Source organism: Siniperca chuatsi, linkage group LG11, assembly GCF_020085105.1.
Source record: "Siniperca chuatsi isolate FFG_IHB_CAS linkage group LG11, ASM2008510v1, whole genome shotgun sequence".
Lineage (NCBI taxonomy): Eukaryota > Metazoa > Chordata > Actinopteri > Centrarchiformes > Sinipercidae > Siniperca > Siniperca chuatsi.
The window spans coordinates 20,367,624-20,383,204 of record NC_058052.1 but is presented as its reverse complement, the minus strand read 5'-3'; the positions used below and the strand labels follow the sequence as shown (position 1 = coordinate 20,383,204).

General features: G+C 40.4%; 1 protein-coding gene across 2 annotated transcripts in view; it reads left to right on the top strand.

Moving 5' to 3' along the window:
* Positions 1–15,581, top strand: part of pcnx2 (pecanex 2) — a 33,298-nt gene that overhangs the window by 16,293 nt on the left and 1,424 nt on the right. The window contains exons 21-38 of one of the 2 annotated variants that reach the window (XM_044214923.1): positions 116–208; positions 326–476; positions 1,598–1,739; positions 1,896–2,073; positions 2,866–2,974; positions 3,055–3,193; positions 4,558–4,616; positions 4,841–5,056; positions 5,168–5,421; positions 6,791–7,024; positions 7,652–7,755; positions 9,016–9,160; positions 9,495–9,725; positions 10,952–11,109; positions 11,326–11,442; positions 12,919–13,097; positions 14,377–14,543; positions 14,655–14,729. In XM_044214923.1, coding sequence (XP_044070858.1) covers positions 116–208; positions 326–476; positions 1,598–1,739; positions 1,896–2,073; positions 2,866–2,974; positions 3,055–3,193; positions 4,558–4,616; positions 4,841–5,056; positions 5,168–5,421; positions 6,791–7,024; positions 7,652–7,755; positions 9,016–9,160; positions 9,495–9,725; positions 10,952–11,109; positions 11,326–11,442; positions 12,919–13,097; positions 14,377–14,543; positions 14,655–14,729 — 2,751 coding nt within the window. The remainder of the gene's footprint in view (positions 1–115; positions 209–325; positions 477–1,597; positions 1,740–1,895; positions 2,074–2,865; positions 2,975–3,054; positions 3,194–4,557; positions 4,617–4,840; positions 5,057–5,167; positions 5,422–6,790; positions 7,025–7,651; positions 7,756–9,015; positions 9,161–9,494; positions 9,726–10,951; positions 11,110–11,325; positions 11,443–12,918; positions 13,098–14,376; positions 14,544–14,654; positions 14,730–15,581) is intronic. The other variant, XM_044214924.1, reaches the window with a different exon arrangement.

Here is a 15,581-nt window from a genome sequence, read left to right as displayed (position 1 = left end):
ATCTATTAAGACAGAAATAATCACACACCTAAATGAGTCTGACAAATGAATGCATTTTCATTCAGTGTGGATTATTAGTGATTGCAGCTTTCTCTCTCTCGCTTGTGCTTTGCAGAAGGAGATTCTACTGTCAGATGTAGTCGTGTGCTCTGTTGCCTACATCCTAACCTTCGCCATCACTGCGAGTACTGTGTTTCTGTCTCTCAAGGTGAGAGTCTCGATTATTTCCTCTTTCTATACGCTGCCTTCTAGTTTTGATTTCTCTGTTTTGTCTAATTATTAATTTTCATCATGTCTCTTTCATTATATACCAACTTGTTTCCAGCCCTTTGTGACCATCGTGCTGTACGCTCTGGCAGGGACGGTGGGGTTTGTAACCCACTACCTGATCCCCCAACTGAGGAAGCATCACCCTTGGTTGTGGATCTCCCATCCGGTCCTCAAGACCAAGGAATACCACCAGTTTGAACCCAGAGGTCAGCATGCCTACTGTATATAGTCCAGAGTTGTCTGGTAATAATTAAGTATGTAAATCAACTAGAAAACTACCAGAGAGCACACACAGACACCAAGGCCATACAGTTCTCTAAATATATTTTTTGGATAATAGAAAATATTTAGTGAATGAGAATGAATCTTTCACTTATCCAGTGAAATATTTTGACATCTACTAGATGGATTGGCACAACATTTTGTACAGACATTCTTGGTCCCCAAATGATGAATCGTATATGACTTGAAGATGACTGAAGTTACCCTGACATTTCGTCTAGCGCCACCATGAGGTCAACATTTTTGATTTTGAGTGAAATGTGTTATCAACTATTGCCATGTCTCTTGGATTGCCATGAAACTTGGTACACGCATTCATGTCCTCCTCAGGATGTTTTGTAAAAGTTTTGGTGATCCTATGACACTATCTAGCGCCATCATCAAGATGTCAAATTTTAATTTGTCCAATACTTTGGTTTATGACCAAATACTTGCAAAACTAATGAAATTCCCATCAGCCTCAGCTGTACTTTGTGTTTAGTGCTAATTAGCATGCTAACTGGCTAAGCTAAGATGGGTAACATGGTAAACATTATACCATACCTCTTAACAGCAGCATGTTAGCATGCTGATGTTAGCATTTGGCTCAAAGCACCGCTCTGCCTAAGCAGAGCCTCACAGAGCAGCTAGCATGGCTGTAGACTCTTAGTCTTGTTGAAGAATACTAAATATTTGTGAAAATTAGAACTTAAGAACGACCACCAAGTTCTGGCTATTACGATGTATCATGTTGCTGTTGCACCACCATCTGATGAAATTTTTAATTTTTGAGATATTATGTTAACTAAGAGACAAACAAACAAACTTATTAGGCCAAAAACAAAGCCTCCTTGGCAGAGGTAAATAGGATGAGGCTTTCCTCTTCAAAATGGCCGTCTTGTCATGAAGATTATGACATATCAGTGTGACTTCCCTTACTGAATAGTGATTAAATAGCAAACCAATAACAAAAACAGCAGAAACCCTGAACTAGGTCTCTCTGTGCTCAAGAAACCAGTGATTCTGATCTGGTTGTGTTCTTTCATTATTCTTGCTTGTGTTACAGAGGACGCTGTGCTGATGTGGTTTGAGCGACTGTACGTGGGGCTCCTGTGCTTTGAGAAGTACGTGGTGTACCCTGCCATAGTGCTGAGCGCGCTCACTAATGACAGCTTCGCCCTCAGTCACCGCAAGAAACTGGGAATCCAGTGAGTGGACACATGTAGCCACAAACACACAACATCACATCACACACATATTATATTTCTAGATATCTGCAGTGCCAGTCTGTCTGTCCATCAGAGTGTGTGTAGTGAACAACCTGTTGAATCTGTTGTCTAAACTCTTGTTTGTGCCGCCTCCAGCTGTGATGTTCTCCTGATGACAGTTGCTGGACTGAAACTCCTGCGTTCATCCTTCTGCGACCCCAGCTTCCAGTTCCTCACTCTGGTCTTCACACTCGTCTTTTTCCACTTCGACTGTCCGCACGCCTCCGAGAGCTTCCTGCTGGACTTCTTCATCATGTCTATTGTTTTCCACAAGGTGAGAAAACAGGGTTTGATGAAATTGGGAGACAGTGCGTGTGTGTAAGCTAATGTGCTGTGTATGGGAATACACTGGTGTGCATCCTGAAAGACTGTCTCAAAGATAGATGCACACAGTTATCTCAAAAACACACACACACACACACACACACACACACACACACACACAATGATAAATGTATACAGAGACCAACAGATACTCAGAAATAGAAACAAACTCGTAAAGTTCACAGAGAAAGAAAAAGAGGGCAAACATAGCAACACTCAGATGCAAACACTCAAGCAAACAAGCAGACAGGTGTTACTTGACTGACCTTTGAAGTTATTTTAATAATTTCACTTAAAGGGGAACTCCACCAATTTTACACACAAAGGTCCGTTTATTCATCATGGTTAGTACTACTGTTGCTCTGGAGGAGCTTTGTCAAGTCTAAGAAAATAACCCTGATGATGTCATAGTGATGTCATCACTAATTCTAACCCCTACGATGATTTTGACACCAAAGTATTTTTTTCAAAGATCTTGACTGAAATGTTACTGTAGGGAAACATGAAATATGACATTTTCAACTGAACTGCCTTTTGTTTTGTGTTTTGTTTGTATGTGCCAGTTACATCTATAGTGGAATAAAATAATTTAATATGGCAGAGGTTGACCACAGAGAGCTTATTAACATTTTTAGCGATGTGGAGGACTGTAGTAGGTATCACTTTATCCCTTTATTACAACCACTGTTCTGTTGAGGTCTGTTCATAGGGGACTGACTGTGTTGTTTCTGTTTCTGTCCAGATGCGTGAACTGCTGCTGAAGCTACATTTCATCCTGGTTTACATCGCTCCCTGGCAGATCGCCTGGGGCAGCGCTTTCCATGCCTTTGCTCAGCCATTTGCTGTGCCTCGTATCCTTTCTCTAAGATGTGTGTGTGTGATCGAGAGTGCATCAGTATGTGTTTTTCTTTCCTTGACTGGTGTGTGTGTGTGTGTCCAGACTCAGCCATGCTGCTGCTCCAGACTCTGCTCACCACCGTCTTCTATACCCCGCTGGCTCCCTTCCTGGGAAGCGCCATCTTCATTTCCTCCTATCCGCGGCCCATCAAGTTCTGGGAGCGAAACTATAAGTAAGGCCCCCGACGAAGCGAGTGAGAGAATGAGTGTGGAGTGAGTTTCCCAAACAGCCTGGAGGTGTGTGAAAATTATTTGTCCACAATGTGAGTCCAGATTGAGGAAATCTCGAAAAGCTGCTAGTTACAGAATAGGTCAATTTGTCAACAAATCCCATGAAAAGACTAAAACCAACAAGGCAATGAGTTAATCGTACAACAAGTGTTGTTAGCCAGCCTGATATAGCTTATTTCTCTGTGCCATAGACCTCCATCAGTGAGCCACACTGTTGCACTGGGTGAAATGTTTCTTCCATACTATGAACATGGGAACTTTAGTTTATGATGAGTCAATCCCACTTACACCATCCTGCTGCTCATACTCACTAACGCACCTAATGTGCATTCATGTGCAACTGAAAATAGTCCCAAACAAATGCAAATGAAATTACTGAGCCTTTTCTAAAAAAAAAAAAGCATGTATTTGTGACCTGTTTCTAAAGTTTTACATCTTCAGTAGAAATGAATGGGAAGTCGGAAAGTATTGAGAAATGGACAAATGACATAAATTATGATATTTAACAATAACATCAATATTTTGAGTGTGTATATTTTTATCTGTTTTTTATTTACTTAAGGAGAAATCAATCCCATCCTTTTGAACTGAGCTAGGCAGATTAGCAGATAGACACCCTCCTCCTCCTCTCTCTCTGTCTCGCTCACACTTACACAACGTAACCCCTCTGTTCTCTCTTACTTATTGATGTGAGGGACTGTTTGTACTTCAGCTCACTGAAAGCACTCCAAAAATACTCCTGCAGCTTTGTTGTGCAAGCTTCAGTGATTTGACATGCAGCAGCCTGTGATTATATTTAGATGGTGTGGTTTGCATTAGAACTTAAACTTGTGACATTAAAATCACTGACAGCATCATCAGCTGGAGTCAGATCTTGGTGTTTTAGGCAGTAGTTGTGCAGGTTGTCAAGACAACATGATAACAAAAAATGAACAACATGGACAACAACTGAGACAACAGAATAGTTTAATTTTAAGTGTCGGATGGCTGTGGAGGTGTTCATTTTCATATTTTACAATAGTATGTTTTTGTACAATGGTAATAAGAGTCCACAGAGCATTTCTAGAAGATATATTATCAGCTGTTTTCAACTTGTTTTGGGGGAGCTATTTTAAAATAGACTTTGATTTGACTCAAAACTGACGCGTAAGCTGTTATTCCATAAGCTGCAACATTTTATTCACCCCTACATGACAAACACTTGGGAACGCTTTGTCACCATTGCATAAATGGTACCCTTTGACTTCTTTTTGGGCTCAACAGTCTACATGGTTTTTACTGTTTTTTTGTCTCCCGTCTCTTGCAGCACAAAGCGTATTGACAACTCTAACAGCAGACTGGTGTCCCAGGTGGATAAAGAGACAGGTGAGTTCTTTCTAACTAAACTTACATCAGTTACAGGCTTTTTAAAAATTTCCTGTCCTCTATAAGTCAAACAGTCATATATGAAAGATTACTTGTGAAACTCTAGAATAAATTATCATTGGTTTAATTGATATCTTGGTTATCTTCACTGTGTCAATATTGTGAAGACATCAAAGCTTTTTTCCATCCATCCAACGGTACACTTTCCCGCTGTCCTCTCGCAGGCTGTGATGATAGCAACCTAAACTCCATCTTTTATGAGTACCTGACTCGCTCGCTGCAGCATTCACTTTGTGGCGACCTTATGCTGGGCCGATGGGGCAACTACAGCGCCGGAGACTGTTTCATTCTGGCTTCTGACTACCTCAATGCCCTGGTCCACCTCATCGAGATCGGCAATGGGTTGGTCACTTTCCAGCTGAGGGGTCTTGAGTTCAGAGGTACAGTTTGACCAGCCCTACCTCCTTCATACCTACTTTCCATTTCCCATCCTTCTCTCTGAATGAATGACAAGCTAACTGACTGATCACCTCCATCTCTCTCCATCCCAGGTACATACTGCCAGCAGCGAGAGGTGGAGGCCATCACAGAGGGCGTGGAGGAAGACGACTCGTGCTGCTGCTGCGAGCCGGGTCACTTGCCCCACATGTTGTCGTGCAATGCGGCCTTCAACCTGCGCTGGCTGGCCTGGGAGGTGATGGCCACCAAGTACCTGCTGGAGGGTTACAGCATCAGTGAGAACAATGCTGCCACAATGCTACAAGTGTACGATCTCAGAAAGCTACTCATCACCTACTACCTGAAGGTATGTTTCATTTGTGTGCATCTATTTATGTATGTGCATTTTAAAGAAGTAGTTGTACATGTTTTTACATAATTGACTGTGGTTAAAGTAAATAATATGCAAAACAACATTTTTCCTCCTCACTGGGTAACTGGGCAACATATTGATATTTATCATTTGTCTATCATTGGTACTGTACCTTGGACTTTTTTTCACTGTTGTGAGTCTTTCTACACACAATTTTGCTGTCAAAATTAAGACTGCGAAGTAGTTACTCAGATTCCTCCTAGGAATGTTTCTCAAGTACTGAAGAATGTGTTATTTTGTATTTGTTTTTGTCTGTGGCCACAAAACATTACTAGTTAAAAAATGCAGCTGAAAAGTTTTTAACTAATTCAACTTCACATGATTATACCAGTATGTCCAGTGTTAACTGATTATGTGACATCTCATTTTCACAAATGAAACATATATTTAGATATACAGCATATTAGTATGAGAAGATGGTGATATATGACTTTGTACACAGTATTTATATTTTTCCATATCACCAAGCTCTACTGTACATGTCAGCATTCCACTGTTTGCATATTTGGGTATTTTAGATGGCTGCAGTTGTTGATAGCAGAATAGTATACACACTAGTGTTAATATAGTTCAACATAAATTTGTTTAAAGCTACTCAAGGACTGTATTGTACAAACTCTTTTTAGCCCAGATCAAAAAAGTGGGCTGAATTTAGCTCATTTAGAGGTGGAAAGATGTCTTGTTTTCTAGCCTAGAAGAAAGCTTTCTGGTTTTAGTGTAGATGCCAGAGACACATTTTCACACCATAACTAAACAGCACCAAGTGATCACTCAGTCCAGAGAAACCTGGACTCACTATTATTAGTGTACATGTCTTTCATTTCTTCAGTTTCTTCTGGTTTTAAGCATGTCAGAACAGCCGATTATGCTACATGTGATCTGCTGAGATCCTGTTATCTCTTTTCTGTGTATTTAAGCTGATATTTTATTATACTGATATGAAGAGTCATTGGTATGGAAAGGTACGTAGTGCCGCTTTAATAAGACATCAACATTTGACATATTTAGTCGCCCTCTCCTCAGTGGCGGACTGGAAATATAATATTTTACTTGTCTCAACAGGCTCTTATCGTTTTGCCAAAAGGTTCAACAGTTTGATTTCCAGATAAAGTATCTTGTCATTAATTATAATTACAAGTGGCTGCCTGCCAATAGTGACTCCAGATGTGGTCAGCAGCTATAGCACACAGCCATGTACAAGTGCACATTTCTTTCTCTTTTACTTTTCTTATGTTGCTTTTGTCTGATGGTCCCCCTTCACACCCCACAATCCTTCCTTCCCTTCCTCCCCCTCTCCACTCAGAGTATTATGTACTACCTGGTCCACTCTCCCAAACTGTCCACCTGGCTCAAGGATGCCACCATCCAGGAGGCGCTGCAGTCCTACACCAAGTGGCACCACATCGAGCGTGACCCTCAGGTTTTTAGTGTGAAGATTGATGAAGACTATGTGCACTGCCTGCAGGGGGTGACGCGCGCCAGCTTCTGCAATGTCTATCTGGAGTGGATTCAGTACTGTGCTGGGAAGATGGAGACGGTACATCACTTAAAGATTATTCTATCAAACTTCATTATGGGTTTTAGCAGCTGAGCGATTTTCTTCTGCTGTTTATCATGACTGCAACTGAGAATTATTTTCATTATCAATTAATCTTTTTATTTTTCTTGCTTAACCGATTAATTGCTTAGTCTTAAAAATGATGGAAAATAGGGAAAAATGCCCTAAAAGTTAACGTATTCAAATGACAAATTGCTTGTTTTGTTTTACCAACAGTCTAAGCCTAAAATACTCAGTTTACTGTCATAGAAGGGTAAGAAAACCAGCGAATATTCACATTTGAGAAGCTGGAATCAGTGAATTTATGACATTCTTTCACAAAAATTACTTAAATGATTAATCAATCATAAAATTTAGCTGATTAATTTTCTGTCCTTCGACTAATTGTTTCAGCTCTACTTTTTATTTATACAGTCATGTGAAATGAGTAAAAGGAAAGCAAAAGTTGCATTACAATGAAAATCAAACTACAATTTAAGTTCTCATAAGAAAAACAACACAACATTTTATCCCCATAAATGCATTGAGGGGAATCTGTACTTATGTTTTATCTTTGGCCACGCCTCTTCATGTTTGCCCTGTCTTTGTGTTTGTATTTGTGTCCAGCCTGTGGACAGTGATGAAGATTCTCCTTTGGTGACTCTGTGTTACGCTCTCTCCGTCCTGGGGAGGAGATCCCTCGGCACGGCATCACACAACATGTCCAACAGGTAAACCTTGTCCAAGCCAAATAGCAACACAAATAGATTAATGAATTGCCTGTAATCACTCTCTGAATTGAGTCGTGTGGGAAGATCATGGTGATGCTTAACACCCCCACTTGACATTTTTGAACAGTCAGCACTTCAGCAGGCCTTTAGGATTTTATGTGACTCGTGTTGTATGAGTCAATGGGTTCTAGTAAGCAATCGTTACAAATATTAATTTGTCCCTCTATCAGTTAAACTTATTAATGAGCAGTTCATGGCAGGCATAAGGGTAGGGGGGCAGTGACATAACTGTAGGACGGTTCTTATTACTGTGTGTTTGTATGCTCGTAATATATTAAAGCGACTCTATGTAACTTTTGCTGAACAGGGACCACTGTGGCCGCAAGGATGTGTTACAGGTGAATGGTAAATGTTAAAATGTAGTGTAACAATAGCATAAGTATAGAAGAGCCACAAAGTCAGAAAACTGACTCAGTGATGTCAGTTACACAGTGATATCTAGCTTAAGTTAGCTTACATTAGCCACCATAAGTAAGACTGTAACAGCAAAACCCCTGAGTGTGTTGAACTGAGCCAGAGTTTGTTTTATTGCTTTTGAATTCAACTTTTTATGTTATTTATTGTGTTACATACACTGCATTTTTTGTATTTATTAAGTGTCTTTTGTGACATGTATGTTTTTATGCAGCAATTCATTCAATTCAAGACAATTTTCCTCTTCAGGAGACAACAAAATCAACCTTGATCTTGATGTTGTACAAATTGTAAAGCCCTCTGAGACAAATTAGTGATTTTGGGATTCAGAGAAAAAATGACTTAACCTGACTTGGATTTATTGAGTAACTGATTAATGAAATTTAATTTGTCTAAAAATACAGTAAAATGTAATCTAGCATGAAGTGGGGCTTTCTGCATTCAGAAATAGCTTCATGTGTAGCTTTATATAAATGCAAAAAATACACATAATTGTACAATTTTATTGGTTGCAAAGGTGTTGAAAAATGGGGTGAAAAAACAGGATTAAGAGTTATAGTAGCAGGGGACATTTACCTGCAGTTTAACAGATACACCAGAAGGGGGCATTAGCAGCTAAATCTTTAACCACAAACAGATTTCTGTGACTGCACTCATGACTTTTTGTCTTTCTGTGGTGTAAGTTCTAAAAGTACTTCATAGTTTTATAACCCTCCCCCCCTTTCTCTCTTGCTCTCTCTTTTTATCCCTCTTTTTCACCACAAACCCCTGCCCTCCACCACAAAGTCTGGAATCATTTCTGTACGGTTTCAACACCCTGTTTAAAGGCGACTTCCGCATTGCCACCAAAGATGAGTGGGTTTTTGCTGATCTGGACCTCCTGCAGAAGGTGGTGGCTCCTGCAGTCAGAATGAGCCTCAAACTGCATCAGGTAAAGTGAACTGTGCTTTGAAATGGCTGCTGCTGCTTTGTCCTCATGCCATAACTCTGGGATTGTAAACCAGCTTCCTGTCTACCTCTGCTTATGTGTCTTTGTGTTTGTTTTTCCTGTCTTGCTCATCCTTTTGTCTCTCTAAATGTTTGTTTTTAACTACAGTTCAATGCAGTTTCACTAAGTCTACTCTTCTGTAGATTTACATTTGTACATCATTTAAAGTCTCTAATAATATCTTCATGATTTGCCATTTCTCATCCCTGGAGTAGAGATTTTGCTAAAATCTGATCAAATTCTACAGTGCTCCATCATGCCTTTCCTTCCCTTTCAGGATCACTTCACCTGTCTGGAGGAGACCGAGGAAGCATCTATCTTGTACGAAGCCATCACAAACTACCGCAGCAGCCTGGTCATCTGCCACGAGAGTGACCCCGCTTGGCGTAAGGCGGTGCTATCCAGCCGCGACACGCTGCTCACACTGAGACACATGATTGACGACGGTACGGACGAGTATAAGATCATCATGCTATACAAACGCCACCTCAGCTTTAAGGTCATCAAGGTAAGAGGGCTGAGGGTGTGGGTGGGAGTTTGTATGTGTGAGAACTATTTAAATTTTGCAGCTTTAGCACATAGTCAGAAAAGTTTGGTTCGGAAAGTGAATGAATAAGTAAGATGGTGAGAGATGGCAAAGAGCGCACATGTGTGGTGTAGTTTGAATGCAAATGTGTCTCTGACTGCCTGTAAGGTCTGTCTATTCAGCTTTGTAGTGTGCATATAGCGTGAAAAAACCTCCTGCCTATTCTAACTAGGACAAGGTTTCAAAGCTCATCCTAGAGTTGTGGTACCAAACAACCACCGCAATCACTTGTCTATCTGCATGGCTGCGCACAAATGTGTCTTTACAATAAACAATAAAATGAATAAGATCAAATAAATACGAAAAAAAACCCAGTAAAAACAATAAAGACATATCAAACATTTCCAAAAGCTTTCACAAAGAGAAAAGTTTTAAGAAGAGATTTAAAAGAGTTCAGTAGGCAGACAGTTCCATAGTGTGGGGGCTCAATCACAAACTGTGACCTGGGAGTAACCAGCAGGGCTCCATCCATGGATCTCAATGGTCGAGAGGGCACATACCAAGTCATTAGAGGATGGTGTTAAAGGAAAAGTTCAACAGACACTTATCTGCTTTCTTGCCAAGCGTTAGATGAGACGATTGGTGCCACTCTCATGTTTCGACAGCAGTATTGATCTTTTCATCTTACTCGATTAAGCGATTAAGCATATTTCCCAAAATGTTAAACTGTTCTAACTAAGTAAGGTTTTTATTAACCCATTGCACAAAACGAGTTACACATTACACAAAATGTGTGGGTTTTGATAGGGTTGTTGATCAATCTTTGTGGCTCTGCAATTAGTTTGTTAATGTGCCTATTTCCTGCTAATCCTCTGCCACATAAAGTTTCAGTTGCTCAGGATGATGTTGAAACTAAATTATCCGGTCTCCTGGATGAAGCCAAAAAAAGCAGATGACAAAATGGTTCTGTTTGGCTCCAGGATATATATTACTTTTTCAATTTAATCTCCATCTAATTAGCTAACTTTATTAGAATTTGGATTTTCATACATGCTTTTTTGCCAGTGGAGAATAATGAAACAGAAATGACTTAATAGTCCTTTAAAAAGTAATTTTACTGTCATGTCCTCTGGGTCTTTCCTCTTCCCTCTTCTTTAACTGTGAACGTCTGTATAATGTGATCTCCTCCCTCATCTCTCTCTCTGCAGATCAATAAGGAGTGTGTGCGAGGTCTGTGGGCAGGCCAGCAGCAAGAGTTGGTGTTTTTACGGAACCGAAACCCGGAACGCGGCAGCATCCAGAACTCAAAGCAAGCTCTGAGGAACATGGTCAACTCGTCCTGCGACCAGCCGCTGGGCTACCCCATGTATGTGTCTTTCACAGCTATGCTGCCACATTCAAGACCACATGAGTAGAGCATGGCATCACAAGGTTTTAGGAATTTAAAGTTTGCATTAATGAGAAAAGTTTTGAAAAATCTTTTAATTACTGTTTTGATTGATGTATTAACTTCCTTATCTTCACAGTTTTATCTATCTGCAGGTGTCCTTTGTTGCTGACATTTATTCTCTAATTTTTTTAGGTATGTGTCACCACTAACAACATCATACGCAGGAACACACAGTACGCTCCGCTGCATTGGAGGAGGGGCTTTAAGCCTGGACGCCATTCGTTCCTGGCTCTGCTCAAAATGGTTACGGTCAGTTTAGAGTAAATACATTATTGCATTTTCAAAAACGTACATTGTTTTCCCACCTCAGTCAAGAGTGCAGTCTTTTCCTCCTTGCCTCTTCAGGCTCAAACTCTCCCTGTGACTGTGCTCTTCAATTAACATTCTTCACATGCTGAAGATGGAAAAAAAGACTCCCTCATCATTTCTTATTTAGTTCAGTCTTGTGGGTAAAAAGACAATGCTGTAGCTGAAAGGTGGTTCAGTTTCTGGAACAACTGTCATGCTCTGGGGGTCCTTGAGTAAGAGGCTCAGTTTAATTTATCTGGCTTTATTTAGAGTGCAGATTTACAGTAAAAACTTCTAACAATCATCTAGGCCATATGTAATCACTTTCGGCCGAGGGTTATTGCTCACAATGCCTTTTGTCTTGTGCAGCTAAGATGTATCGTTGTAGACAAAATATAATTTCATGAGAGACTATTTTAATTTTGGAGTCGCTAAATAACTATTGCAAACACCGCTGCAAAGTATGTTGTATTAGGTTGATTACCTGCAGCATTTTCCAGCACACAATGTAACAGTATGTCCATCACATCCGCAGTGGTTCATTTAGCAGATAAAACAATGTTAAATATGTTTTTTGAGCCATTAAAGAGGGCCCGGAGTCTCCAGGACCCCAAACACAACATTAGGTTAAGATGATGTGCAAGAGGCAAAAAGATGTGATGACACATGAGATGATGGTAACTTCATAATGTTCACTTATTCAGCTGGTTGTATTTGGTGTAAATCACTCTGGATGAGGTGCAAACCGCAGTGTAATGCTCCGGCTGCCTGCTGAGTGAGTGCTTCTCTGTGGATTTACAGATATTGACTTGGTGGAAGTCATGTAAAGGGACAGTGGGAGTGCACACTTGAGAGAAAGAGGGGGCTGGATTGCAGAGTGGGAGCATTCCCTCTCTTCCTCTGGCTTTCCATCCTTCCCTCACTTCCCATCTCTCCCTCTATCCTCTCATTTTTTTCAGTCCCTCTTTCACACATTACCTTCCGCATAGCTTTTCGTAAAGGCTCTGCATTAACCTCTGCAGGTCAGCAGTTTCTAAGCTTCTTAGGGATCTGAGTTTTCCTTTCAGATTAGATTAGATTGATAATCCTATTTCATCGACCTCGAGTTAAAGGTGTTGTCTTAATTTCACTAAGTGGCCAAGGAGATTGGCCGTGCCTCATCAGCCAGAACACATTTAATTAATTTAAGAGGAAGACTGCAGTAGTGTGTGTCACATATGCTAGCACAGTTACGTAACAGCTTTCTCTCTCTGAGTGTAAATTTATGTGTGTGTGTGTGTGTGTGTGTGTGTGTGTGTGTGTGTGTGTGCTTAACCAGCTGGAATAGTCAAGGCTTGCTAAATTTTTGATGGTCCTTTGCCAGTTTATGTCCCTTGCACTGATGCGGACATGAATAAATAAATCAGAGCTGTGGGTTTGTGTGTGTGTGTTCTTCAGGGTGCGTAAGGACAACCTGACCAGCTGTAACAGTGGTGTGAACATGGAGGATGTGGACTGCGGTGCCGGTGGTTCGTCCTCGCTGAGCCACAACCGCCCATCCTCTGTCACGTCCAACAGCCTGAGCCTTTACCAGCACAGAGCCAGGACGACACACAGCCACAGACACCACAACGCAGGTACATGCCAACACACACACACAAACGTGTCCCAGGTACTAGTACTGCACTAGCTCTAAAAGTCGCCAGATGATGTCATGCGTTCATTTGCATGTTGATGGCGTCATCATGCATTCATTTGCATAATTCGTAGTGCAGTGAGGGAGAGATCACCTTAATTCAAGACAATGAAGATAAAGAAATCTTTGGCCAAATAATCATAAACTCACTACGGGGACATTGTGTATTTTACGTAAAAAAATTAATTAAAAAATCTACAAAGGGAGGGAGGAGGGAGAAGATCAAATGAATAATTTAAATATTTACAAGATCAAAAGAACTATTTACATATTTACAAGCTATAACATCCTAATCCAGAGATCCGGAGAGAGTGACGTTGCCCCACACGCCACACACTGCCTGCGCACAGCACGAGAGGAGAGGAAGAGAGACACTGTTGGCAGAAGAGCCGCAGCATGCATGGGAATAAATTACAATATGAATATATGTCAATATGAATCTGAATAAGTCACTAAATTTGTCGCTAGTCGCTTTTTAGAAATAAAGTTGCTAAGAGGGTCTGAAAAGTTGCAAAATCTAGTGAGAAAGTCGCCAAGTTGGCAACTCTACCCATAACGGACAAACCAGACACTGGCTCCACATATGGCCTTTGCATTTTTCACGGGTTTCGCGGCCACCATAGTTTCTCCTACACGCTTGGAAGGGGAGGGTGATGTGAGCTGTATTCAGATGGTTGCAAACTGCAATTTCACCGCTAGATGCCACTAAATCCTTCATACTGGGCGTTTAAGTTTGGTTTTTAATGTAGGTTTAATCATCATTTTATTTCACTTTTACATTTTATCAAAGGATAAGTCAGGTGATATTCTGTATTTTTCCTACTGTCAACAAATCCCTTGAAAAGACCAAAAACAACAAAACAATATATTTGTCACACGTTTTTAAAGATTTTCATCTTCAGTAGGAACCAATGGGCTTTGGGCCACAGACAGGGTAGAGTCAGTTCTTGTTTGGCTACTTTTAGTATAAGTGGTATTTTTAAGGTAGTTTGGTAATGGTATGCCTTTGTTTGAAGTTAAACATCAATCTGATTTCATGTAATTTTGTTTTAAAAAGTACATGGTCCGCCTCAATACAATAAAATATCTTTACACGTGATTTATTTGGTTGTACAAAATCAAAAAAACATTATGTTAGTTCAGTTAGTTATGTGGTATAAAGTATGGTTTTTATTTGTATATTAGTTCATAAAAGTATGTATTTCTGTGTGTTTCTGCAGCCAGGAGAGAGTACCGCAGTCGGTCAGTGCAGCCTCAGAGTCAGCGTCCCCCCGTCAGCAGCCAATCAGGGCCCATCCTGGACTCAGGCTCCACCCACGGGCTTGTCCAGCGTCTGTCCAACAGTCAACTGTCCTTTAACACATCCATAGCCTCTATATTCTCCCAGGTATATACACACACAAACCATGTTTAGCAGCCTACCTTGCTGAGTTGTAACTGCTTTAGTGTGTTTTTACCAAGAGAATAAAGCAATATGAGGATCTTTCTCTCTCTTCAGGTCCCTCGTCTCTCAGGAGCCGGCGGGATCAGCTCGCAGCTCCAGGCAGCGCAGCATCAGCAGCGCTCCAGCCAGGTAGGAGCTTGTTACACTTCTATACATACACACTGTCTGTTGGCCAAAACACTACACAATACATGGTTGACAGATGAAGATCTCAAAACTGACAACTTTTAAGATTTAAAGTTGATGTGTTTTGTAATTGATTTATAACAAACAAATGGATTCTTGGATGCACACACACAACAAAAAAGCACGCTAGAAATGATCTACTACTGAAATCAAATATATTAAGACTTGAGGCACCACATACAAATGGTAATATTCACATAAAATGAAAACACTGTATGCAATATATTCAAATTAAAGTAGTTTTAGGGAAAACCAGCCTTGATGTATTTATATTTTTTATTTAAACCCTAAAAAGTATCTAGAACATATACAGCTCATCTTACAGGCCAAATGGTTGCATGTCCAAGTAGCCAAATCTGTGCTCAAAATAACTATAAATGGAGTGCCTGTCTGTCAAGCGGAGGAGTCAGAAATAGCCTCAACTTGTAAGAGGAACATATATAGTCCATCAGGTGAAATGTTTGAATTGCCAAAGTTGACATTTGATTTTCATGCCACAGCAGCAATTCTGCATGTTAAAATTGTGTCATGTTTAGCAGTAAACCCCCTAAATTATCAAGTGAGTTGATGTTATTACCACTAGATAGTTTAAGCTTCAGAATTTCATCGTTCTCAGTATCATAAAAACTCATCCAAGAAACAACTCCACAGCTAATGGCCAAAGCATGTTTACAGTGTATTACTGACTACAAGTTGTTCTTAGATGCAGCCTGCTGTCTCTGGTAATTGTTTGTGCATGAGCATATTTGTGTTTTGTGCTCCCATGTACCATCTTAGTGTTTGCAAGAACTGCAT